The sequence below is a fragment of the Trichosurus vulpecula genome, chromosome 3, assembly GCF_011100635.1.
Source record: "Trichosurus vulpecula isolate mTriVul1 chromosome 3, mTriVul1.pri, whole genome shotgun sequence".
In the NCBI taxonomy this organism is placed as follows: Eukaryota; Metazoa; Chordata; class Mammalia; order Diprotodontia; family Phalangeridae; genus Trichosurus; species Trichosurus vulpecula.
Genome location: NC_050575.1, coordinates 190,912,896 through 190,937,494, shown reverse-complemented (window position 1 = coordinate 190,937,494; position 24,599 = coordinate 190,912,896). Strand labels below are relative to the sequence as shown.

At 37.3% G+C, this 24,599-nt stretch overlaps 1 protein-coding gene across 1 annotated transcript; it reads left to right on the top strand.

Annotated features, from left to right (window-relative positions):
- The first annotated feature begins 69 nt into the window (after positions 1-69).
- RAE1 (ribonucleic acid export 1) lies at positions 70-23,742 on the top strand. The gene is made up of 12 exons (XM_036751091.1): positions 70-272; positions 8,322-8,418; positions 8,940-9,044; positions 11,409-11,501; positions 14,604-14,690; positions 16,672-16,758; positions 16,870-16,941; positions 17,306-17,413; positions 19,616-19,722; positions 19,820-19,895; positions 21,778-21,972; positions 22,382-23,742. The coding sequence occupies exons 2-12, from the start codon at positions 8,329-8,331 to the stop codon at positions 22,466-22,468; spliced, it is 1,107 nt and encodes a 368-aa protein (XP_036606986.1). The 5' UTR covers positions 70-272; positions 8,322-8,328; the 3' UTR covers positions 22,469-23,742.
- The last annotated feature ends 857 nt before the right edge of the window (positions 23,743-24,599 follow it).

Below are 24,599 nucleotides of genomic sequence, written 5' to 3'. Positions count from 1 at the left end.
TCGGCAAGGCTTCTGCGCATGTGCCACGTCAGCCTATCCCCTTCTCTCTCTCACTTTCTCCCTTTTTCCGGGAACGAGGCACGCGGCTTCCGATGCGCATGCGTTGTCAACGGTTCTTTCAGAGTCCCGTATTTTCGGAGGCCTCCCGGGCGGTGGGGAACCCTAGCACGCCCTACTCGCCTCGGTTTCCTGCCTCTCTCTTCCTTCGCGTCGGGCGTGGGGTGAGATTCTCTCCGTTTTTCCTGTTGTCCGGGTGCGGCCCCAGCTCTCAGGTAGGCCCCACGCGGCGCCCTCGGAGGGAATTTCGCGCAGCCTGGCTCCCGGCGTGCGGGAAACGACTCGTGGCCCAGGGTCTGGCGGCCTGGGAGCGACCCCTCCTCTTTTGCTCGCCGCTCCCCCGCCCTCTAGCTGGGCCGGGCTCCCGCCACTTGCAGTGCGGAGGACCCTCTCTCCCGCCCCTAGCTGTGCGGCAGCCCCCGCTCCACGGCGTGCCCAGACCCCATCCCCGCCCCCCTGCTGTGCGGGGGCGGGGGGACCCTGCCCGGGATCTAGCTCTCGCAGCCCGAGTGCTTTCCTCACCGCTTCCCTGCAAGCGCGGCTGTCCTCGTTTTTGAAAGAGGGAAATCGGGGCCCCAAAGAGGTGAACAGACCGGCCGTCAGTCACTACTGAGAAGGATCCGACCATGGGTTCTGCCCAAAAGTCCGGTGCCCTTTCCCCCGGGCTTGTGAGGAAGATTGACAATGATAGTGATACTACCACTGCCGATAATAACTCACACTCATATAGTGCCTGCTGTGTGCCGGCCACTACGATAAGCGCTGTGCAGTTAGTATTACATTTGATCCTCACGACAGCCCTGGGAAGTGGGTGTTATCACCCCCATCTGACAGATGAGGGAACTGAGGCAAACAGATGACTCGCCCAGAGTCACACAGCTAGTAAGTGTCTGAGGCCATGTTGAACTCAGGTCTTCCCGACCTCAGGCCTGGTGCTCTTTCACCTGTGCCCCCCTGCACCAGCCCTGGGAGAAGGGTAAGAGATTGTGGGGGAAATGGTAAAACCATCATCAGTAGGAGAAGGGGTTGGCAGGAGGAGTCATTGCCCCCCAAGCTCACGTTTTACAGGTGAGGAAATTGAAGCCACCGAAGTGTAGTCACTTTCCTCGAAGGACTGACAAGGTAAGGAGCGGAGTTGGACTTCCAGCTCGGGGTCTCCGACCCCTAATTCTTGCCTCCATACACCATATCAGGACTGACAGTTCTTAGGAAGAGTCTCTTCTCTACAGAGTCCTATGCTAGATACTGGAGACTGTACCAAGATAGAAGATAACCATCACATACATTTCTCAACCACTTTAAGGTTTGAAAAGGGCAGGTAGCATCTTTTTACAGATGAGAAGCTCAGATGACTCTGCCAGGGTTACAGAGCAGGGATCAGAAGCCAGGTCTGATATCATAACTAGGGAGTGTTCTTTGTACAGCGCAGGCTCTCATCCCAAGGAGGCTCTATTCAAATAGTGGGGAAGCACATGGACAGGAGCGCATGGACAGGAGCACAGCATCCTGTGCACTCCAGGACTCCCGTCTGACTTCGCGTCTTTAGATTGCCTCTCTCTAGTATAGGACCCTCCTAATTGGGCCCTACCTCCCTCCGGGCTCTACCTCCTCCATATCTCTGCTAAAGCAATCTTTAGCAGAGGTCTGGCCATCATAATAGCTGATATTTGCCTAGCACCTTCAGACTCCCAAAGTTGTTATTTATTTCTCATGTGAGTTTTGTAACAGTCCTGTAAGGTAGATGCTACAGTTTTATTAACCCCATTTTTAGAGAGGAAATAGATGTTCAGAGAGGTAACTTGCCTGTCAAGTGTCAGGGTCGGAGTTGGAGCCAACGTCTTCTTAACGTCAAGTTCAGCACTCTACCTGTCACGTTGTGTACATTATGCACCCGTTCCATATCATATCCGTTCCCCCTCTTACAAGCTCTCGGTGGCAGCCTTTTGCCACTCAAATAAAATAAAAACTCATCCTAGTATTTAAAGCCTCCCACCTTCAGGCTCCTACCTACTTGTGTTGTGAGCCTGCTTTCCCATTGCTTCCCTCTGTGTCTTAGTTGTTGTTCAGTCAGTTCAGGGTGTGTCTGACTTCATGACCCCATTGGGGGTCTTGGCAAGGATACTGTAGTGGTTTGCTATTTCCTTCTCCAGCTTATTTTGTAGATGGGGAAACTGAGGCAAACGTCCCCTGCATCCTAGCAGAGTATGGGCAGGGGCTGTTTTTTTCCCTCGTTTTTTATCTCCTGCACCTACAACGTCTTGGATATAACAGGTACTTAAATAAACATGTATGAAAGAGGAAATAAGTACCAAGGAGAGGTTTGGGCAGCTGCTATGAGAGGTTTAAGGAGAATGATCGTTTTCACTTGGTATGGGTGTTGTGGGCTTCGGGGATAGTTTCTTAGATAAAGTGGCATTTGAGTTGGGCTTTAAGAGTTGGAGTTGGGTGAGGGTAGGAGGATAAAGGAAGAGAACAAGTGACCTAGCTATTGGGGATGATGTAAATAAACATGAAGACAGAGGGCAGGGCAAGAAGAAGAGACATAAAGAAAGTGGAACTAGTTGTACCAGGGAAGGCTGAACTGGTAGATTAGAGCCAAACTCTTGAGAGCTTGCCGGTCTGTACTATTCAGCAGAGTACCTGCACCATTAGCATCGTGGGTATCCGAGTAAGAGAAAATAATAAAATTCTGTGTGATGGAAAATGTACTGATATGAGTCAAGAGTCTCAGGTCTTCACTCTGTTTGCTGTAAAACTTTGGATAAGTCATTTACTTTTCAAAGTATCAATTTCCTGCCCTTTAAAATTTGGACTAGATAATCCTAAAGTCCCTACAACTTTGACATTCCTATAACTATAGCTCACATTTTTTGTAGCACTTTGTAAAGTGCTTTTTCATACTAACTCTGTGAAATAAGGCAGGAATTATTCCTATCATACATACGTGAAATCTGAGAATGAAAGAGATAAAGTGGCTTACTCATAGTTACAGCACCAGTATTTGATTTGGGAATGGATCCTAAATCTTCTGACTGAATCCATTACATTTTACATTATACAGTACTGCCTCTGAGAAAGTTGGCAAGGCTGGATTAGTTCCTCTCGTGGGCCCAACTCTGTGCTAGGTATTAGGAGAGGAAGACAAAGATTGGTATATGTTTTCCTACCCTGAAAGAGCTTTCAGCCTCTTAGGAAAGATAAAACTTGCACATGTGAAACAACTACTTAATATAAAATAATATTTTGAATTGTGTGATACAATCAACAAATGTTATTTCTGGACCCAGGTGGGGAAATTTTTTGTCTTAATTATGTAGTAAGAATAGATTTTTATGCTATCTTAAAGCCCTAAGGATTATTCCATCCAACCTATTCTTTTTATTTTAAAAAATAATTTATTATAATCTTAACATTCAACATATACAAAAAGGCTATGGAAATGAACCTCAAATTAAAACACAAAATCCAAACTATTTACATTTTTATTTTTAAAAGAGAAAAGAAAAATTAACTTTAGCAAAGTAGTAATAATTTATATTCTGTGTCTCCTTTAAGTTTTTCATTTGTGTATTTGTGAGGTTTTTTTTATTTTCATGAAGTTGTAGTTCATATGTATGTTGCTCTAATTCTAGTATCTTTACTTTGAGTTCCTTAGTTTCAATATTTCTTTGTATTTCTATTTGCCATTTTTTTACAGTACAATAATATTTTATTACATTGCTATATACACACCACAGTTTATTCAACTGTTTCCCAATTGTGCAGCATATTGTTGTTTGTAGTGTGTGTGTGTTTTGTTTGTTTTTTGCTGTTTTTCCAAGCAATGTGGCTTCCTAGATAAAGAGCTGACCTCAGAAGACTTCAGTTCAAGTCTGTTCTTGATACATAATGACTGTGATTCTGGTCAGGCAAGTCACTTAGTCTCTCAGTGGCCTAGGTTCTAAGATTATTAGTTTCAGAAAAGATGCTAATCTGTTTTGTAATATGGAGTTTCCTCACCTGGTCGTACTCCATGCCAGTGAAATCACATATTCAGTTCCTATCAATCGATAAAATAAGAAGTATTGATTAATCAATTATTATGTACCAGGACACTGCTAGGTTCTAACGATACAAATATAAAGAACACAACTCCGCTAACAAATATGGTGAACAAAGCGACCAAATACAAATACAGAATGTTTCAAATACACAGTAGTTTGAGGGGGAGAAAAATAGCATTTTGGGAGGTCAGGAAAAGCTTCATGTAGAAGGTGTTTCTTGAGCTGCATCTTGAAGGAGAAGGACTTTCTGAGGCAGTGATAAAGACATACATTCGAGGCATGGGAGATGGCCAGTGAAAAGGCATGGAGACAGGACTGTTGCCTCTGAGGACCAGAGAAGGCCAGTGTGGTTGGATCCACCAGTGGAAAGGAGTGTAATATATAAAGAGGCTGGTTGAGACCAGCTTATGAAGGGATCCTAAAGCTAAAGGAATAGTTGATACTTGATTCTGCAGTCAATAAGGAGACACTGGAGTTCATTGAGTATTGAGTCCTGAGTGATGTGGTCAGATCTGTGCTTAAGGAAAATCACTTTGATAGTAACATGGAGGATGGAATACTGAAGGGAGGTTTGAGACAGGGAGACCAGTTAGGAAGCTGTTGTAGTAATCTAGGGGAGAAGTGATAAGGGCCTAAATTGAACCAAGATGGTGATTGTGTGAGCAGAGAGAAAGGGTTGGATTCTAGAAATATTATGGAGGTAGAAACAACAAGATTTGGCAACTGATTAGCTATGTGGAGTGAGGGGAAAGTGAGAAATTGAGGATAATGCCAAGGTTAGGAACCTGAAGTCTGGAAGAATGACGATTCCCTTCAATAGAAAGAAGAAAGTTTGAGAGAAGGGTAGGTTTGCAGGGAAATATAATGAGTTCTGTTTTGAGCAAGCTGAATTTGATACGTTTGAGGCATATAATTTAAAATTTCAAATGGGAAGTTACCAATGTGAGACTGAAGCTATCCCTATCCTACGAATATTTTTGAACAAATGAATGCCTTTTAACATCATTAAAATATAGTTCTAGTAATGGGAACATTGCAGCTCCCTCTTTTTCTAGATGAGCAAACCAAGGCACGCTACCTCTAGTGAATGGTGTAGAGCTATGACCTAGAACAGCTCTGATAAATGAAATTTTCTTCTCATTTTTGTTGCTTTTAAGGATAAGAGCCCATGAAGGATATGTCTTTTACCCTTTGAAGGCAAAGGTTTCTTACTGTTGTTAACCATTAAATGTTTCGCCTATGGATGTTTCTAATCTGTTTATCTTTTAGGAAGATATGAAGCCAAGAAATGCAACCTTTCTTTAATTCTGTGTGTGTGTGTGTGTGTGTGTGTGTATTCAATTCTTTTTTGGAGACATTCTCTTTTTGATTACAGTAATTAGCATGTTATTCAGTTGTTGGTTTTCCTTTAGACTGCTGTAGAGAGCACTCAGTGTAGTAAGTTGGAGAAGAAAATTGAGAGCATCAGCTAAGTGTTTAAGAGAATAATCAGATTTATGCTCACAAAATTTCTCTTGGAAATACAAAAGGGGAAAATTCAGTATCAAATAATGTAAATTCCCCACCCTACTACCACCCAAAAAATCATCGCTGATCTGGAATTCTCGGTAGACAAAGTGCTTTTTTAAACTTTAGCTATAAGGTCTGAAATGTTACCTGGATTAGTGGCTTACCTAATTCAGTTCACTGCTGGAAGACAGTAAATACATGCATTAATTGCAGACTGGTGCAGGCATTTCTTTAAATTAATTTCAGTGAGCAAAAATCTATGTTTTCTCACTCACATACCCATCCCTCACCACTATTAGAAAAAGAAAATAAAACTCTTGTAACAAATAAGCATAATTAAGCAAAACAAATTGCTGTATTGGCCATGTCCAAAAAATATATGTCACAATCTGTCCTCTCCATCAGGAGGTAGGTAGCATGGTTCATCTTGGGTTGTCTGGAATTAATGATGATCATTGTGTTGGTTGGATTTCTTAAAGTTGCCTTCACGTTGTTATTCAAATTGTTCTCTTGGTTCTGCTCATTTCACTCTGCTTTAGTTCATAAGGTCTTCCTAGTTTTCTCTGCAACTATCTCCTTATTATTTCTTATAGCACAATAGTATGACATTATATTCATATACTGTTCTCCTATTGATGGATAACTTTTTAGTTTCCAATTCTTTGCTGCCACAAAAAGAGATACAATAAAATTTTTGTACATGTAGGTCTTTTTCCCTTTCTTTGATGTCTTTGGGTTATGAATATGGCTGGGTCAGAAAGTATGCATAGTTTAGTGACTTTTTGAGCATGGTTCCAAATTACTTTCCACAATGGCTCGGACCGGCTCACAGTTCCACCAACAATGCATTGCCTGTTTTCCTGCATGTCCTCCAACATTTTGTCAGTTTTCTTTTTTGTCAGTTTTGCCAATCTTATGAGTGTGAGGTAAAACCTCAGATTTGCCTTAATTTGCATTGCTCTGATTATTAGAGATTTGTAGATTTTTCCATGTGGCGTTCATAGATTGGATTTCCTCCTTAGAAAACTGCCTGTTTATAACTTTCAACCATTTATCAGCCGGGGTATGACTCTCCTAATAATGTTGGATCCATTCCTTTTCTTAGAAATGAGATTCTTATTAGAGAAATTTACTGCAAAGATTTTTTCCAGCTATCTGTTGTACTTCTAATTTTAGCCTGTTTTGGCTTCGTACAAAACGTTTCAAGTTTATACAATCAGAAATGCACATTTTATCTTCTATTATAATATCCTTGTTTGGTCATGAACTCATCCCATATCTATAGATGTGAAGGGTAATTTCTTTCTTGTTCCTCTAATTTGTGATGTCATCTTTTAAGACTAAGTCACATATTCATATAGAGCTTATTTTGGAAAACAGTGTGAGATAGATGTTGGTCTCTATCTAGTTTCTGCCAAACTTCTTTTCTGTTTTCTCAACAATTCTTGTCAAACAATGAGTTCTTACCCTGTTGTGATCAATGAATTCATGTTGCGTACTTTATCTGTTCCACTGATTGGCCCCTATCTCTTAGGCACGTTGTCTAGATGGTGATGGCTTTGTACTGTAGTTTAAATCTGGTGGTGTAGGGCCTCTTCCTTCCCACTTTGTTTTCATTATTTCCCTTGAGATTCTTGACCTTCTCCAGATGATTCTTTCCCCTAGCAACATAAAGCAATGCACTATAGAGTATGGCGCTGAATAAGTAAAATTAATTTTAGCTAGTTTTGTCGCTTTTATTATGTTGGCTTGGCCTGTCCAACCATTAAAAATGCACAATTAATATTTATCTGGGTGCAGTCATTTTGGAGAACCACATGGCATTATTCAGTAAGAGTCATATAACTAATTAATCCAGTCATTCTGTTTCAAGGATGCTATTTTAAAATCATCAAAAAGAAAAAGGGGCCTATTTCTAGAAAATATTAATAGTTGCTCTTTAATAGCAAAAAAAAAAGCATGTGTTTCCAACAGTTTGAGAATTACTGAATAAATTAGGTTATTTTTATGTAATAGTATTTTTAAAAAAATGAAACATGCAAGCAAATATGGAAATATGGATATGAGATGATTCAGAGTGAGATCGTCACTACCAGAACTATATCCATACTGATTACAACTATATGTGTATATTTTTCTTTTCTCTTCTTTCCTTTTTTTTCCCTGGTCGCTACTAAAGAAGATAAATATCACTAAAGGTAATAGAATTTTGGACATTCCTTGAAGGGGATACAAACATACAAACAAAAAATGCTTGCTTATTGTGTTTGTCTTGTTGAAGGCTAAGGAGCTGTAGTAAGTTTTTGCTCCTTGTTTTATATGTTTGTTTTTATTGACAGTTATTATTTTAAATTATAAATTTAAAAACTTTAAAACTAATAGATTAGTAAATTGAATAGTCCTTTAGGCTACTTTTATAAAGAAAATCCTACTATTATCTGAGGGAGACTGCTGTTCCTTTCTTTGTTCAATTTAAGTGCCATTCATTCTCAGAGCACAGTGCTCCAGTTAGTGTTCCATAAATAAGAGAGGGTTCCTGCCCTTCCCCAGTAGGTGGTTATAACACAGATGTAAATGACTGTAATATAGAATAGATAATGATGAAATATATTAGATATAAAGTACTGTACAATTTTACTACTTGCCATGTGCCTCCCAAAGATTTATTACTAAGAAAAAAGCCTGTCATGAATATTTTTCATTATTTTTTAGGACCAAAATGAGCTTGTTTGGAACAACCTCGGGTTTTGGAACCAGTGGGACAAGCATGTTTGGTAGCACAGCAACAGATAATCACAATCCTATGAAGGTAATGAACGTGATCTTTTCCTGTAACTGGCATCCACGTTGAAGAAAGTAGGAATTGGGTTATGACAGAGGCTACACTCTAATTTTATCATCATGTATGATGTATTTGTTAATACTTAAGCAAGGGGAGATTGTCATACCTCTTATAGCAGGAATGAAATTAACAGTATTTTAGCCAAAGGATCTCTGAAATTTAGGGACACAAGGGGAAGAACTCGGTTAAACTGACAAAATTAATAAACATTTATGAAGCACCTTCTGCGTGCAAGGCATTGTACAAGGTGCTTGGGTTACAGTGACAAAATGAGCAACTCCGGACCTCAGGGAGCTTATATCCTTTGGGATTAGACAACATGTACACACGAGTTTATGCAAAATAACTTAAAAGTAAGTACAAGAGAAATTTGGAGCAGAGAGGTACTCTAGAAGCTGGGAGACCAGGAAAGCCATAATATAAGTATCATAAGCACATTTGGTGCTTAAGGTTAGCTTTAACATAACATTCACAAATTCTCTTTGCAGGATATTGAAGTTACGTCTTCTCCTGATGACAGTATTGGATGTCTTTCTTTTAGCCCGCCTACATTGCCAGGAAACTTTCTTATTGCAGGATCTTGGGCCAATGATGTAAGTGTTAACTGAATGAAAGCTATATAAATGACTTATTTTTCATGTGGATCATTATAATTTGACTGCAAGTTTTGATTTTGGCATTATTTGGCAGTATTTACCATATTAGCTATGGCATTTATGTTATAGCTAATAAAACGGTACTTGATGAGCAAAGAGAGAAATCTTTACGCAGGCTCTTTGACTAATTTTAAATCTATAAACCTGTCACAAAGTAGGATGTTACTTGTTCTAGTTCTGCTTATTAGCAGGATAAAGTAAATCATGTGCATAAATACATCCTTTAATATTTTGATATTGGTGAATATTGTATATATAGTATATTGATTCACATTCCTAAATCAGCTGTGTGGTGTGTGGTCCATTGTTTGAATCTGAATTTGTCAGATGCAGTACGTAAGAGTCTGAAACACCCCATTTCGTATTCCTCTAAATGGATAATCTCCAACCATCTGTTGTAAGATGTTTTCATCTTACATCAGTAACATGATAAGCACATTTGTTGTACTTAATCAGGATACAAAGAATTCTGAGAGGAAGGATAAAATTTTCCACTGTGGACCGTATTTCCCTTATGCCCTTGGATAAATGATGCACTGCTGCATTTTCCAGAAATTGAAGTATCTCAGAGTATAGTGGAAGGAAACAAAATATTCATGCACTTAAAGATCAGAAAAATGCTAAAGAATTAGCCTTCTTAAATTCCTATATTTTAAAAATTGTATCTTTAAGTTTGTTCTTTCAGTCCAGGTATTATTAAATTATATACTCTTAATTCTTAAATGCTTCAGCGGATCCATTATCTTCTTGTTGTAGCTACTTTGATGCCTCACACAGTGCAAATTGCAACCCACCCATGCCTTTTGATTGTATATAATTCTTTTCCTTGTCCTCCCATAAATCTCCTGCCAAAGATCTAGCCAACTGCCAGAGCACCTTCACTTAGGGCTTTTAATGTTCTGTGGGTACCAGCCCTCATCTTTGTTAAATGAGCGCCTGCCTCCTTTCTTCAGTAAATATTTGCTGAATGAGATCTTGCACACTGCTGCCCATGTCAGTCATCATAGATAATGTGCAGTACCTACTTACCCTTAACCATGTGAATTGCCATCGCCTTTTAGCTTACTTAAAACTAATTTTGATTCTTCAGAGATTCTGTTGTTTACGACTTAAAGTTATATTAGCACCACTGAAAGACTATCAACTTGGACATACAAGCACTGTGCAATTTCCCAAATGCAGTCCAGTCTGCTCTCTTACTCCATTCTAGACCTAACTGCTTGTCCTTTTGCAATTGTGCACTAATTAACTCACTGGGTTGCCTATCAGCTAAATGTCGTAGCCTGGACAGTAGGCATTCTTTATCATTTTGGCTTCTCCTGTGTGGATTGTTAGGCCTGTCTCTTTTGAATGATAATGGATTTCATTGAGGAGACTCTGTAGTATTCTGCAACTTGATGCAGACAGCACTGTCATCTGCACATAGCATCTGGAAGACCTTACCATCTATGGAAAATCCCCCTTCTATTTGGATTCTGTATAGAACATCCTCTCTGACCTTTTGGTGAGCAAGCATGCATATGACTGTGTTCTGCCGTGTTTGCTTTTGATAATCAAAGGATCATCAAATAAAAATACTTCTCTAGATGCCCCAAAGAATAATGTATGCCTTAATGACACCTTGTGGAGTGGAGAATCTTTTGGAGTATGTTTTGCTTTACATAGTCAAATACTTTTTTATAATCAACAATAAAAAACAAAACAGGATATTGTATCCTCTCCACCTTCCAGTCAATTGTGTGACTATGAAGATGTGGTTTACTCTAGAAGATCATTTAGAAAAGCATGTCTGTCCTTTTACATTTTTATCAAGGTTACCATCAATACATATGTATTGTAGGTCATTTTAAAAATTATTGAAATCTTTTATTTTTTACATCACCTTTTCCAAATATATCCCTCCTTTCTCCCCCACCCAGAGAACCATCCCCTATAACAAAGGATAAAAAAGAAATTTTAAAAACCAATTGAGTAAAACTAATATACCAACTTAAGCTAGCAGCACATGTAATATTCCGTATCCATAGTCTCATCTCTGCAAAGAGGGGAGGGAGGTACATTTTGTAATCTCCTCTTTGGGATCAAGCTTAATGTGTAGATTATTCCGATAGTGATTTTTGTAGAGATGAGAAAGTAGGTTTAGGGTCCATAGTTATCAACGTCCTTTTCATCATTTTTGTAAGAGGAGTAATTGCCCCCTCTTTTTGGTGGGGAAGGTAGAGTAATATCTTATTCATTATCAGATGTAGTTGAATCTAATGTGAATTGCTCTAGCAATATTAATCATTCTTATTAATTCAGGTTCGATGTTGGGAAGTTCAAGATAATGGACAAACTATTCCAAAAGCCCAGCAGATGCACACAGGGCCTGTACTTGATGTCTGTTGGAGTGATGTATGTATCTCTCAATTTCTACTATTTTTTTTAACAGTTGAGGCATATTGTTATCCACAATCATTAATGACTTGAAATGGGTAAACCTCAAGAGACTCTCTTCTTTGCTTCTTCATTATACTTCCAAGAAAGTCCTTGTTTCCTAGTATAAGTTTAGCGTTTTGTTGTACCACTTGAAGTTTTCTTAAATTTGACAGTATGTTATTAATACTTCTTTGATCTAGGATGCAAAGAGCTTTTCCTACGTAATACGTGTTTCATGAAGATGTACTCTATGTAAAAAAAAAAAAATGCTAAATAGTGTACCAGCTTTTCTACCTAAAGATATGAGTAGATTTTTTTCTTTTAAAATTTACAGTGCTCAGAACACATTTTTCTCCCAGCATAGCAAATGTTAAAAATGCCATTATTTGATATTTTATGAAATTCTATTTTTAATTTGAGTGTTTTTTTTAGTAGAGTACACATTAAAATATCAGTTGAGTTTTTAAAGATGAGCCCAGTTGCTCAGAAGAAATCATCATAATTTACTAAACCATGCTTTCATGTTCATATTTGGCTTATGTAAGCATAAAAATACCACTTTTATACTTTAAAATCATATAAATATGATTCATGTGGGCTAAGATTTAGAAATCTGGGTGATAGTCCAAAATAGAGCATTAATCAATAATATGGCCTTTTACAAGGCACGGTTTCTGTGTCTTAGTTTCTTTATATGTAAAATGGGAAATAAACAGAATAACCTATTCTACATCACTATAAAGTTGTTGTAAGAACAAGTAATAGAAATGAAAACACTCTGAAAAGGAAACATGTAGAAATTTAATTTATCGTTCTTATATGTAAACAATTAACTTTATTCCATTTTTAAGCACACATTCTTTATGAAATTTTTTTTGGTTAAGTGTTGAGAGAGATACAAGGAAAATTAAGACATGGTCTCTGCCCTTGTGGAGCTTTATAATCTAGCAGGGATATACAATATTGTGCGATGACTGTTGTGCAGAATATAGCCTTTTCAGGGGGCTTGATCTGTAATTTCATTGATACAGGGTAATACTGATGAGGAAAATCCCTTTAGTAATGCATGTTGCAAGTACTCTGCGATGTTACAGTCTAAGAGAGTTCTGTGAGACACTGGGAGTTTAAGTGACTTGCCCAGAACCATAAAAACATTATGTATTAGAACAGGACTCAGTCCAATTCTTCTTAAATCCCATAAAGTGCAAGATGCTACTTGAAGTCAGTGCAAGGAAAGAGCATTTCTGATTGAAAATTAGAAGAGGCTTCTTAAATAGATGTGATATGAGCTGTATCTTAAGAAATGAGTAGAATTTTAAAAGGTAAAAGATCCTCCAGACCTAAGAGTACTAGACCTATGCAAGAAACAGAAAGTACTTCAGTTTATCTAGTACATGTTAGTATAGAAGTAGTGTGAGGATTGTTGGTTGTTGGTTGTAATAAATAAAAATATAGTTTAAAATGACATCGGGCAATATAATCTTATAAATCATAGAGGTCAATACAATAAACTTCATTTATTCCAGATACCAATAATTTAAATTCTGTGGTGTTTTGGATCTAGTACACTATATATGAGCATTATATAAATGACCAAGTTATCTAGCTTCTCTATTTGCCCATTAAGCCCTTGGATAGTGTCCCCTAGGAGATAGTTGAAATCGTAAGATCATAAATGTAGAGCTAGAAGAGGCGTCAGAGGCTCCTCTGACCTCCTCATTTTACCAGTGAGATTGACAAGAGCCTTTGCTCTCCTAAATCATCTATCCCATTTGTCAGCTGGACAGTGGGTGCTAGCAGAGGAAGGAGTGTGAAGCATATCTCTGTCATGTTGCTGGGATGACATAGCTCTTATGGCTTAGACCAAACCTAGGGAACATTGTAAACATTTTTGTCCCTTTCAGTGATACTATGAAGAGCACAGTGACTGGGACTAGTTAGTTAGTTGATCTGCAGTGATAGTGAAAACAGTCATTACAATGGAAACAGTAAAAGCAATGAGCATCTTTCTCCTTCCTGGGATAAAATCTGAATTGCTTGTCCCCTTACGGTAATGTGTTCTTCACTCTTTTTTCTCCCCCTCATAACAGGTGAAATAACTTCCTCACCACCTTTCCAAATGGTTCTCACTCATTCTCTTGCTCCTCAACCCCATGAATCTGATCCCCCAAGGAATAGAAGGCTCTCTTTCACTTTCAAAATAATAGACCTAAAGGAATAGTTACGTAGAACTGACCATCTCATTCTCAGTGATGTTGACAATAAAATTAATGGTGTCTGCAGTTAGAGCCAAGCAACAAGAAATAATAATGCTCAGAGAATACTTTGAAAGATTATATTTTTCCTGTGGTATCTCTAAGGACATATATAGAAATAACCTTATAAATTTATGAAGTTTGGAGGGAATATACCTTTAAGTTTTACAGTTGGAGAATTACAGGCACAGGACAGAAAAGGGGAGATATGATGGTAAATTTCTGTTGGAATCAGTGACATAAGTAATAGTTGATACTTCTAATACAGTATTCTCTTTACTAAGTCATGTTTCTTTATGTATCACCAAGCCAGTTTACAAAAGTTATAATACAGTTTTGTCTTTACTGCTGAAAATGGGTATGCCAAAGCTAATTTATTATTCACACATACTTTATACTTTAGGTAGGGCTTTATTCCATTTTAGTGAGATTTTTCTACATGTGCTGGGTAGTATAAAGCTAGAGTCGTAGTAGAGTTATAGAAGGCAAAATGAAAATAGATAGTGGTAATTAAATTGAACGAAGTTGGATTCAGAAGACCTAGGTTTGAAGGCTCTGCTACCTTACTATTTGTGTGACTTTAAACATGTTTCTTAAATTCTAGGTAGGCCCCAGTTTCCTCATCTTTAAAATGAGAGGATCTCTTAGGTCCCTTCCAGTTCAAAATCTTTGTTTCTGTGGTTCCACAGTCATGTAGTTTTCAGCACTTCGATTCTGAAATACTTTATATGGAGATTTTTTTTTGAAGAAAAGTTAATTGTTAACTTAGTTGACTTGGTTTGTTATAACAAAAATAATTGATTCCTTGACTTTTCCTTTTTAGGATGGGAGTAAAGTATTTACAGCATCTTGTGATAAAACTGCCAAAATGTGGGACCTCAACAGTAACCAGGCTATACAGATTGCACAGGTAATATAAACTTGGCCTTTGCTAAGAGTAAAAGGGGTGGGGGAAACATCCTTAAATAGTTTTATTTCTTTGTAATAAAGGCTCTTCAAAGGTGATGGATTCAGAATACAGATTGAGGCTTTTTCGGGAGTGTGGTAAATGGGTCAAGATGTGGCCAATGCAGGAATTTATTTTGCTTGATTATATGTATGTAACAGGTATTGTTTTTCTTGCTTTGGGGGAGGGGGAGGGTTTAGAGGTGGAGGAGGAAGGAAGGAGAGAATGCAGACCTGAGAATAACATAAAAATTTAAAGCTCTCTCAAGTGGAGCATTTTGGTACTGTTCTGTAGTATTTATTTTCATTGGGATGCTGTTTGGCTTATACTGTTATTTAAGAATACAGTAGGCACCAATTAAAGTTACAAAATGTTCCTTGCTATATTCACCATAGATTTCTATTCTTTAGATCCTGACCTCTGTATGTGATGATGTCTATATAAAACAGAATTGCACCCTAGGTGGCTTGGCTTTATAAGGAAATTTTAATTGTATGTAAGGTGTTGCTGCTCCATAATCGAAGTTGTGTAGTCTAGAGGAAGTGTTTTTGTCTCATATCCTTATCATCTTAGTAAATATATAAGATTATCGTTAGACTTTCTTCTTCCTTTTTTTTTCTCCAAAACACTAGCTAAGTCCCAATATTTAGATGCAGTTCTAGAAACACTTGGATGTATCTATGATTTTATTGACAATGCTTCTTCTACCTGTGCAGATTATAAACCTCTCATTACCTTGGGAGGCAGAATAATATATAAATGGTGGGTTTGGAGTATATAGCTTCAGATCCTGGCTCAGCTTATGGTAGCTGTGTGACTTTAGGAAAGTCACTTATCTTTTCTGGGCCTAAGTTTCCTTCTCTATAAAATCAGAAGACTGGATTAGATTGAGTTCTCAGGCCTTTCTCATCCTTTTGTAAGTCCTCTGTGGCATATATAACCAGTATAACGGAGGCTTTCCATTTCTCATGGGTTACCATCTCATTGTGTGACCAGTCCACCTCCTTTTCAGGTCATGTATGTCTTTTCCACTTTGTCCACTTCTTGTGTATATTTCGATGATGTAGATATCTTTATTGATATGGCTATACACACACTCATAAATATTACAAGTGACAGTTATGAAAATGCCAAATTTGATGTTCACAGTCAGTCAATAAGCATTTATTAAGCCCATCCTCAAATGCTGTACTTAGCCCTAATAATAACAGAAAAAGTGAAAACTGCCTTACCCCATAAGGTCCTTACATTCTAATGGCAGAAACAACATGTACGTAAATGGGTTTATACAAGATACATGGCAAGTAAATACAAAGTAATAGGAAGGTACTAGCAGCTGACGGGACCAGGAAAGGCCTCTTGGTGAAGGTGGCGTCTAAGCTGAGTCTTGAAGGAAGTTAAGAATTCTCAGGTGGAGGTGAGGAGAGGAAACATTTCAAGAATTGAGGACAGCCATTGTGAAGGCACAGAGATGAGCTGTGGGGAAAAAGTCCAGTGTCGATATGTAGTCTTAGGAGATTTTGATTAAAACTATCAGGGTAGATCACTAAGGGAGAGAATATAGAGAGATGAAAAAAGACCCAGTGATAGAAACTTGAGATCACCATTGAGGCAGCATAGTATAGTATAGAGTGCATTGAATTTGAGGGAGAAACTTGGGTTTGGATCTTAGTTCTGGTATTTACTACCCATCTCTCTAGAATGAGGGCATTGGACAAACTGGTCCTCCTTCCTGCTGTAAATCCTTTGTGTATTTTCATGAAAATCATCATGGGGCAGTGGAGTGTAGGGAAGGGGGTTGCAGAAACCTGAGTGTGTGAGCTCGTTTTTTATGTTAACATTAACCTGACTGTTCAGTTGAAAAAGTTTTTCACTGACTCTTGAATATTTAGTACTCACCACCAACCTTATCTCTTCTAATCAATTTTTTTTTTTTAACAAAAAGCATGACGCTCCTGTGAAAACTGTGCATTGGATCAAAGCACCAAACTATAGTTGTGTGATGACAGGAAGCTGGGATAAAACTTTAAAGGTATAACACACTGGTGAAGTAATGTCTCTGCAGTTTAATAGATATGGCAAGATTTGTATGATTTGGCCATCAACTCTGATTAACCAAAGGCTCATTGTTCATTTTATCTAGTTTTGGGACACACGATCACCAAGTCCTATGATGACATTGCAACTGCCTGAAAGATGTTACTGTGCTGATGTGGTGAGCCATTTCATGCTAAACTTCTAATTTCTTTACTTAATATCCAGACCATAACATTTAATAATAAATTTGAAGGCTATATTATGGTGAAGTAGAGCCCCTGTGAATGGCAGTTTACACAAGAACATCTCCCAAATGCTTACCCTTCAGGTTATAGTAGAACATGTTCATAGTCTGGAATGATTAAATTCTCACTTGAAATAACAATAGTCTCCATATTTGTAATTTTATGACTGGATAACATTACTTCTAACAGTTAGCTATAGGAAGCATATTCCTTCATTTTAAAGGAAATGGCTAAGAAGTGTGGTCAGATCCTCACATTGAGTATGCATTTTCACCTTTTCCTCATTTCTGGCTTTAGGTCTACCCCATGGCAGCTGTAGCTACTGCTGAGAGAGGACTGATAGTTTATCAGCTAGAGAATCAGCCTTCTGAATTCAGGAGAATAGAATCTCCTCTTAAACATCAGGTAAGTAACAGCACATCAGATTAATGACTACTTACAGTCAGTCTCCTATATGAAAGGTGCTTGTAAATAACATAATAGAGAAAGTCTTCCTCCAGGGAGGGTCAGGAATGTTTTATCTAAATTGTTATTAAATTATGTATATTACATTAAATTCTGAGCATATTGCAGTTATATAAATCTGTATTACAAAGAAAAAATTGATTTTTTAGGTAAGCAAAATCTTATTGTTTGAATTAGGGGATAATATTGAATATTGAGGCAATTAAATACAACGATTTAGATCTTCATGTAGTCATTTGTCCTTTTCAAATTTTATAATTTGCATTTGGAGAAAAACAATCCCCTGTGGCATGGATGGAGTACTGGATTCTGCTAGAGGAGCATAAAATCTGACAGATTCTACCATTCTGCCTCTGGTGATGAAGTCTACGTCTTTTTTATGAAGACCAGTTTGCTTAAATTTGGAAATGCTCACATGTAGACAGTTTCCTTTGGGGTTGAAGTATGTGTCAATGGAAGGAGTACCCAGAATAGTGAAATCATAGATCCCTTAAAATATTGAAGAAATACTTGTTTCCCAAAGAGTTTTAAGTCTTTTTGGACCATAGTCCCCTCTTCAGCAGTTTATGGTATGAAAGTATACTACAATAGAAAATAAAAGAAAAATTAAAATAGCCTATATAGTTGGATTTATGAAACAGCATAGGTCAGCACAAACATTTGCCTCTCTGGGATGCAGTTTCCTCATCCCTACAGTGAAGAAGTTGAACTGGATGATCTCTGACAACTTTTCTAGCTCTAAATCCTAGAATACTCATTAAAAGGGGGTGACTTTCTATGTTAGTATGTACCCGGTAGTATAGAAATATGCAGTTGTGTCCTTGGAGTAAGACCTCAGTTTGAGTTCTGGTTCTGCTACTTACTGTTTGAGTGATGAGACTCATTTAATTCATCTGTCAAGATACTGATACTCCCTGATCACATGGAGTGGTTATGAAAAAAGCATCTTACCTAAACTCTCAGGGGAACTAAAGAGAAAAAGTATAAATGAAGGGGGCATAGCATTATCAAGCCATATTATACGCAAAGCCATCAAAACTATTTGATATAGTGAAAACAGGTTAGATAAGAAACAGAAGCAATGTTTGGGAAACCCAGGAACCTAAATTGTTTAGGGTGAGGGCTTTTTGATAAGAACTGCTGAGAAAACTAGAAGATAGCTTGGCAGAAATTAGGTTTAGATGAAGAACTTGAACCGTTTGCTATAATAAACCCAAAATGATTAAGTGATCGAAATGTGTCCATTAAAATGAGATCAGATGCCTTCTACAGTGATAGCAAGGAGAAGGATGTCTACATAAGTAAAGGAGATGATAAAAGAAAATAAAATTAAAATTTTTTTTTCATGAATAATTAGAATTAGAAAAGAAGGAAATGTTACATCAAATGACAATGAGAAAAGCTTGATGTCCACAATTTTTAGGAAAAGATACAAATATGTAGCACCAGTGAGATTACCCAGTAAATAAAGTGGCCAAAGGACATGAATTAATTAAAAAACAATAATAAACCTATTACATGTTAACATAAATAACATGGTTTTATGAAAAATATTAGCTCAAAGAAGGCCGCAATAAAAAAGTAAGGCCCCATATACACCAAAATACACCCAGCACTTTTTTGTAGTGGTAGCAGTGAACTGGAAATAAAGTAGATGTCTTTCTGTTGGGGAATGGATAAACAAGTTATACATGAATATAATGTGATAGCACTATGCTTTCAGAGTAGCTGAGTACAGAGGAGATGGGAAGACTTAAAACGAGCTGAAACAAAGTAAGCAGAACAACCTACACAATAATTACAGCAATGTGAATTGAAAGGAGAACAAAACGATCAAAACTGAGTGGCTAAGGTTGGCCCCAAGGAAGAGACATGCTAAGGCATCTCCCTCCTTTCTTTACATAAGTGGAGGTCTGTGGGTATGAAACGATGATTATTTGCTGAACTTTTTTTTTCTTTTAAAAATTCTTTGTTGTAAGAAATGGCTTTCTGGGAAAAAGTAGAGATGTTGAGAAATGTAAATTATGTAGAAACAAAATATATCCGTAAAAAAAATTTTTAAATGTAAATGTTGTTAGCTTCTGTGTTATGATTTAAAGTGGAGTTAAGCAATTGACCTTGTTTGAGTCTTTACACCTTTAGCATCGTTGTGTTGCCATTTTTAAAGACAAACAGAATAAGCCTACTGGTTTTGCTCTGGGAAGTATTGAAGGAAGAGTTGCTATTCATTATATTAATCCTCCAAATCCGTAAGTGTGATTGCATCAATTTCAGCTATTTTTTTTAGTTTGAAGCTTTTTTAAAAAAAAGTTTTATTAAAAAAGTTAAAGTAACGTTCTCTTTCAGTGCCAAAGATAACTTCACCTTTAAATGTCATCGTTCTAATGGAACTAATACTTCAGCTCCTCAAGATATCTATGCTGTAAGTATTTGGAGAAAGTGACTATAATTTTTTTAAGTACAACTAAAAACCATAGCTTCTGTACATGTCCTTGCACACAAGATAAGGTAAAAATCACTGTGCAGTTGAAGAACACTACAACTGCTTGATTTCTTCTGTATTTAAAATGAATAGTGACCCTGCAATCATCACCCTCTCTCTAGTCTCTCATTATAAGCTACTTGTTCTTTCCCTGCTGCTTACAAACATGCTTAGATCTCCCCCATTCTTAAAATTGAATTAAATAAAAACCTTCACTTGATTGTATCACCTCCTTCAAGTTCTCTTTCACAGCCAAGGAAAAAAGTTACCTGCAGCCTCCATTTTTCTTCTTGCTTCCTAACTCTTTGCATTGTGACTTCTTACCTCAGCATTCACCTGAAACTGATCTCTTCAAAGACACCAGTAATCTCTTAATTGACAAATCTGATGGTTTTTTCTCAGTTTCTGTCCTCGATGTCCCTGTAGCATTTGCCACTGTCTTTTCCTGAATATCTATCTTCTCTAGGTTTTCATGATACTGTTCTCTTGAAATTCTCTTTTTACCTGACTACTCTCAGTCTGCTTTATATAAGTACTTCTAAAAGTTTGCTTTATGAAAGTATAGAATTATATATAGTCATCATACATGTCATCCCCCTCCTCTCTGCCTTGCAGTCTCTTCTCTTGCTAGGTGACCTTATCAGAACTCATGGGTTTAATTAGTCTTTCTATGTAAATGACTCCTAGATCTTAGCACAGTCTCCGCATCACCAACTGTCTGTTGGACATTTAGAACTGGATGTCTCTTGTACCTCTCAAACGCAATATGTCCAAAGTAGAACTCATTATCCCCACTCCACCCTTACGTTTCTTAACTTCCCTATTTTTGTTGATGTTTAATTTTTTAAAAATTTGTATCCTCGGTGCCTAGAACGAGTGTTTTTTGATTGAGAGTAGCACCATTTCTCCATTCACCGAAGTTTGCAACTTTGGACCGATTCTTTACTCCTTTATCTTCCTTCTCCTCCATACCCAGTCTGTTACTAAGTCTTATTGACTCTATCTTCACAATATCTCTTGCCTCTGTACTCTTCTTTCCACTTCCATGGTCACCATCCCAAGTCAGGCCACTGCCTAGCTAGACTAATAGAATGGCCTCTCCTTTGGTCTTCTGACTTCCAGCTGCTCCCTTCTCCAGGTGATTTTCTTCATACTTGCCACATTGATATTCCTAAAGCACAATTTTAATCATGCTACCCACTGCTTAAGCAGCATCATTTCCCTGTTGCCTCCAGGATACAACACCAGCTCCACTGTTAGTCATTTTAAAAAGCCCTTCGGAGTCTGGCTCTATCTGGCTTCTAGCTCCAGGCTTATCGTGCATTACCACTCCTCACATACTCTTCCATGCATGTTAGCCTACCTGCTGTTCTTTAGGCATAGCATTCCTTCTCCTATGGCTTTGCCCTGGCATCTCCTATGCCTGCAATGCATTCCTTCCTTATACTTCATCCCAGTTTTCTTCCAAAGCTCAGATCAAGCACCTCTTCCTTCAGGAGGCCTTTTCAGATCCCCCTATCTGGTAGAGCCGCCTCCTGCCGCTGAAATTACCTTGTGTTTATTTTGTACATGTTTTTGTTTATTTATATGGCTACCCCGGCAGAATGTAAGTTCCTTGACAACAGGTATGATTTAATTTTTGTCTTTCATTGCCAGAGTGGCTAACACTAGAATGATAATGATTCTCTAATAGGTACTTTTAAATAATTTATTTTAAAATTGCCCTTTGTCTTTCCAATTTAAGCCTAAGGGTATGTGTCACATATATTGAAAATGCTCACTATTATTCTTCCTTCTCTTTCTTATATACAACTCTTTGCAGGTGAATGGGATAGCGTTTCATCCTGTTCATGGAACCCTTGCGACTGTAGGATCTGATGGCAGATTCAGCTTTTGGGACAAAGATGCAAGGACAAAACTAAAAACTTCAGAACAATTAGATCAGCCAATTTCAGCTTGTTGTTTCAATCACAATGGAAACATATTTGCATATGCCTCTAGCTATGACTGGTCAAAGGTAAGGATTCATATTCCAACCTTAAGAAAGATTAGTTTTTTCAGTATATATGTTTTTTAAAACTTAGTTTATAAATTCTGGTATAAATTTTATATTAGTACTGGGATAAATAAAACCAGTTACTGTTTGACCTTATTCCATAACACCAAGAAAATTTAAGATGAAATTTGCAGTGTTTTGAAGATTTTCTGACTCTGTAGAGACTGCATCAGGCCTTTGTCTTAATTAAATGTATTATACCTCCATCTAGAAAAGAAAACAGCAAGGAGCTGTTCATGTAGGTGAAGATTTAACATTCTGGGGCTATTTTGAATTCTTATTAAATTAAGCTGGATTCTTGCTTGTTCAAGAATTGAATTCTTAAAATGAAATTTTTTTCTAATATAACTGATATTTCCTCCCTTTTTAGGGACATGAATTTTATAATCCCCAAAAGAAAAATTACATTTTTCTACGTAACGCGGCAGAAGAGTTAAAGCCTAGAAATAAGAAGTAATGAGTACAAAACCCTTTGTTGAGCTGGATTGTTCTTCCGTGCCCCAGTATGGTTTTGATCACTAAAATATGGTGGATTCTCAACAGCTATTGCATCATTAGGATCCACTGGAGAAAACCATTTGAATTGTGCTACCTGCAAGAATGCCAGATGTCCACAGAGTGACTTGCCTGTTTCTAATCCACTGTAATACTGCCTGACAAAGTGCTCTATAAATTTAAGAGGACTCAGATTTGTATGGGTATTTGCGTAGATATTTTACAATCTTCAAGGTATGTGAGTTATGGGAGATTGGGACACCATCTATAAAGACTGTATCATATTTTGTAATAAACTATTTTCAGAATTGCCTAAAAGTTGTTTTTTTCCCTAAACCTCTCAAGTATTTATCTTCTCTAATGTACTATTGGACTTGTTTTAATTTGTAATTTTGGAAATGTCCTATTTGGAAAAGCAAAACTCTTGGCTCATAGTGGAGAAGAATCCTGTGATGTTATTGTTTATAAAATAGAGAAGAGCTGGAAATACTATGGACTCCTAACAGGCAATTTGAATTCCATTATTTTGCTTCCTTTTTTTCCCCCTCTCCATATTCACAGTGCTTGATCAGTTCTGCTGTGCAAGTTTTGTAGCAAGTCCTAAACAGGCAATGTCTTTGTGCCAAACTATGTTTAGTTTTGTGGGTGAACCTTCCAAAGCTACAGTGGGTAATGTAACATATGGCCTTCAAGTTATAACCCAGGTCCCTTGCCTATTAAGTGCTCTTAATTCTTTACTGCTAATATCTTTACAGTTTTTCATTGTATTTTCACTTCATGTAGTTAAAAATCCCTAGTAATTGTTAGAAGTGGAACAAATCTAAAATTTGGATCTAAGTATTATGTACCTAATGAACTTTCAAACCCTTGAAATTCCTTATCATTTGGGGCTATTGTATGACCTTAAAAAGCCTGCTAAGTGTAAAAGCCTGTTACCTTTATATTGTAAGATGTATTTGCCTATGCACAGCTAACTCAATTTAGTTTGAAACTTGTTTTCCAGAAATGAAACTGGTAGATAAAAGGGGAAAAAAACTGTTATAAAAACTGTTTCATTATGAATTATCCCTGTGCTTGGGAATTCTAAGCTTTAAAAACAATCTGTTAAATAAAACATTCCATAGAAAGGGCTGTTTTATGGAAATACTTAGTACTAGTCTCAGTTAATGTTCATTGTCATTTGGTGTAAATAAATTGTCATTGGCTCCAGTTCAGCCATACTATTTTACCTTAAAAGTTGTCTTTTTTTCAGCCTTTTTTCAAGTCAGCCGCAGAATTCATGATTGAAAAATAACCCAAAATAAGTTTGCCAGAATTGTGGGCCAGATTGCTCTTCAGAGTGTTCAGTTTTCCAAGATTAGACTTCAGCACTATTGTGTTAGCATTTCTATAGTTTGCAAACTTGAAACATTTGTTACTAGATGTGGAATTAAATTTCTAAGTAATACAGATTCTTTGTTGCACCATATAAGGAGACAAGGCAGAATTTCCTTTTTTAAAAAACCAAACAAAACATCATGAGTCTTTCCTGAAAAGACAAATCAGATAGTTTAATTGCTGTTTAACTTTACCTGTGCATCCCTTGTCTGCCAGCTTGGTTGATTTTAAGTCTCTTGAGGGCAGGTGTTATTTTAAGCTGCTTTCTAGAAGAAAAATTCACATTTGTAACTCATATATAACATATAAATTTATAAAATTCTAACTTTAGGTTTACGAGGCATGTTGCCACAATGCAGCGACATGCTAGATGGTGAAAGTATTATTCCTATTTCAGATGAAGAAAGTCAGCAGGAAAGAGGTTAAGTGATTACATGTATTCATTCACACCAGAAGTGCCAGATTTGAAACTTGAACTAACAAGTTCTGACAAAGCTAGCGCTTTTTCTTCGCTAACTTGCACATACATCTGTAGAAGTAAAAGGGTTAAGAGCAATCCATTTAAGTGCATAAGATTGCCTAGGGGCATGATATTGGGCTCTTTGTGTAGTAAAAAGAACCAAACTTTTGGGCCTTCTAGGACAGATAATCTTTCCAGTGATGCAGATCACAGCCCATTCTGTATGTTCTCCCTTAATTTTGTCCAGGGAGTCAGC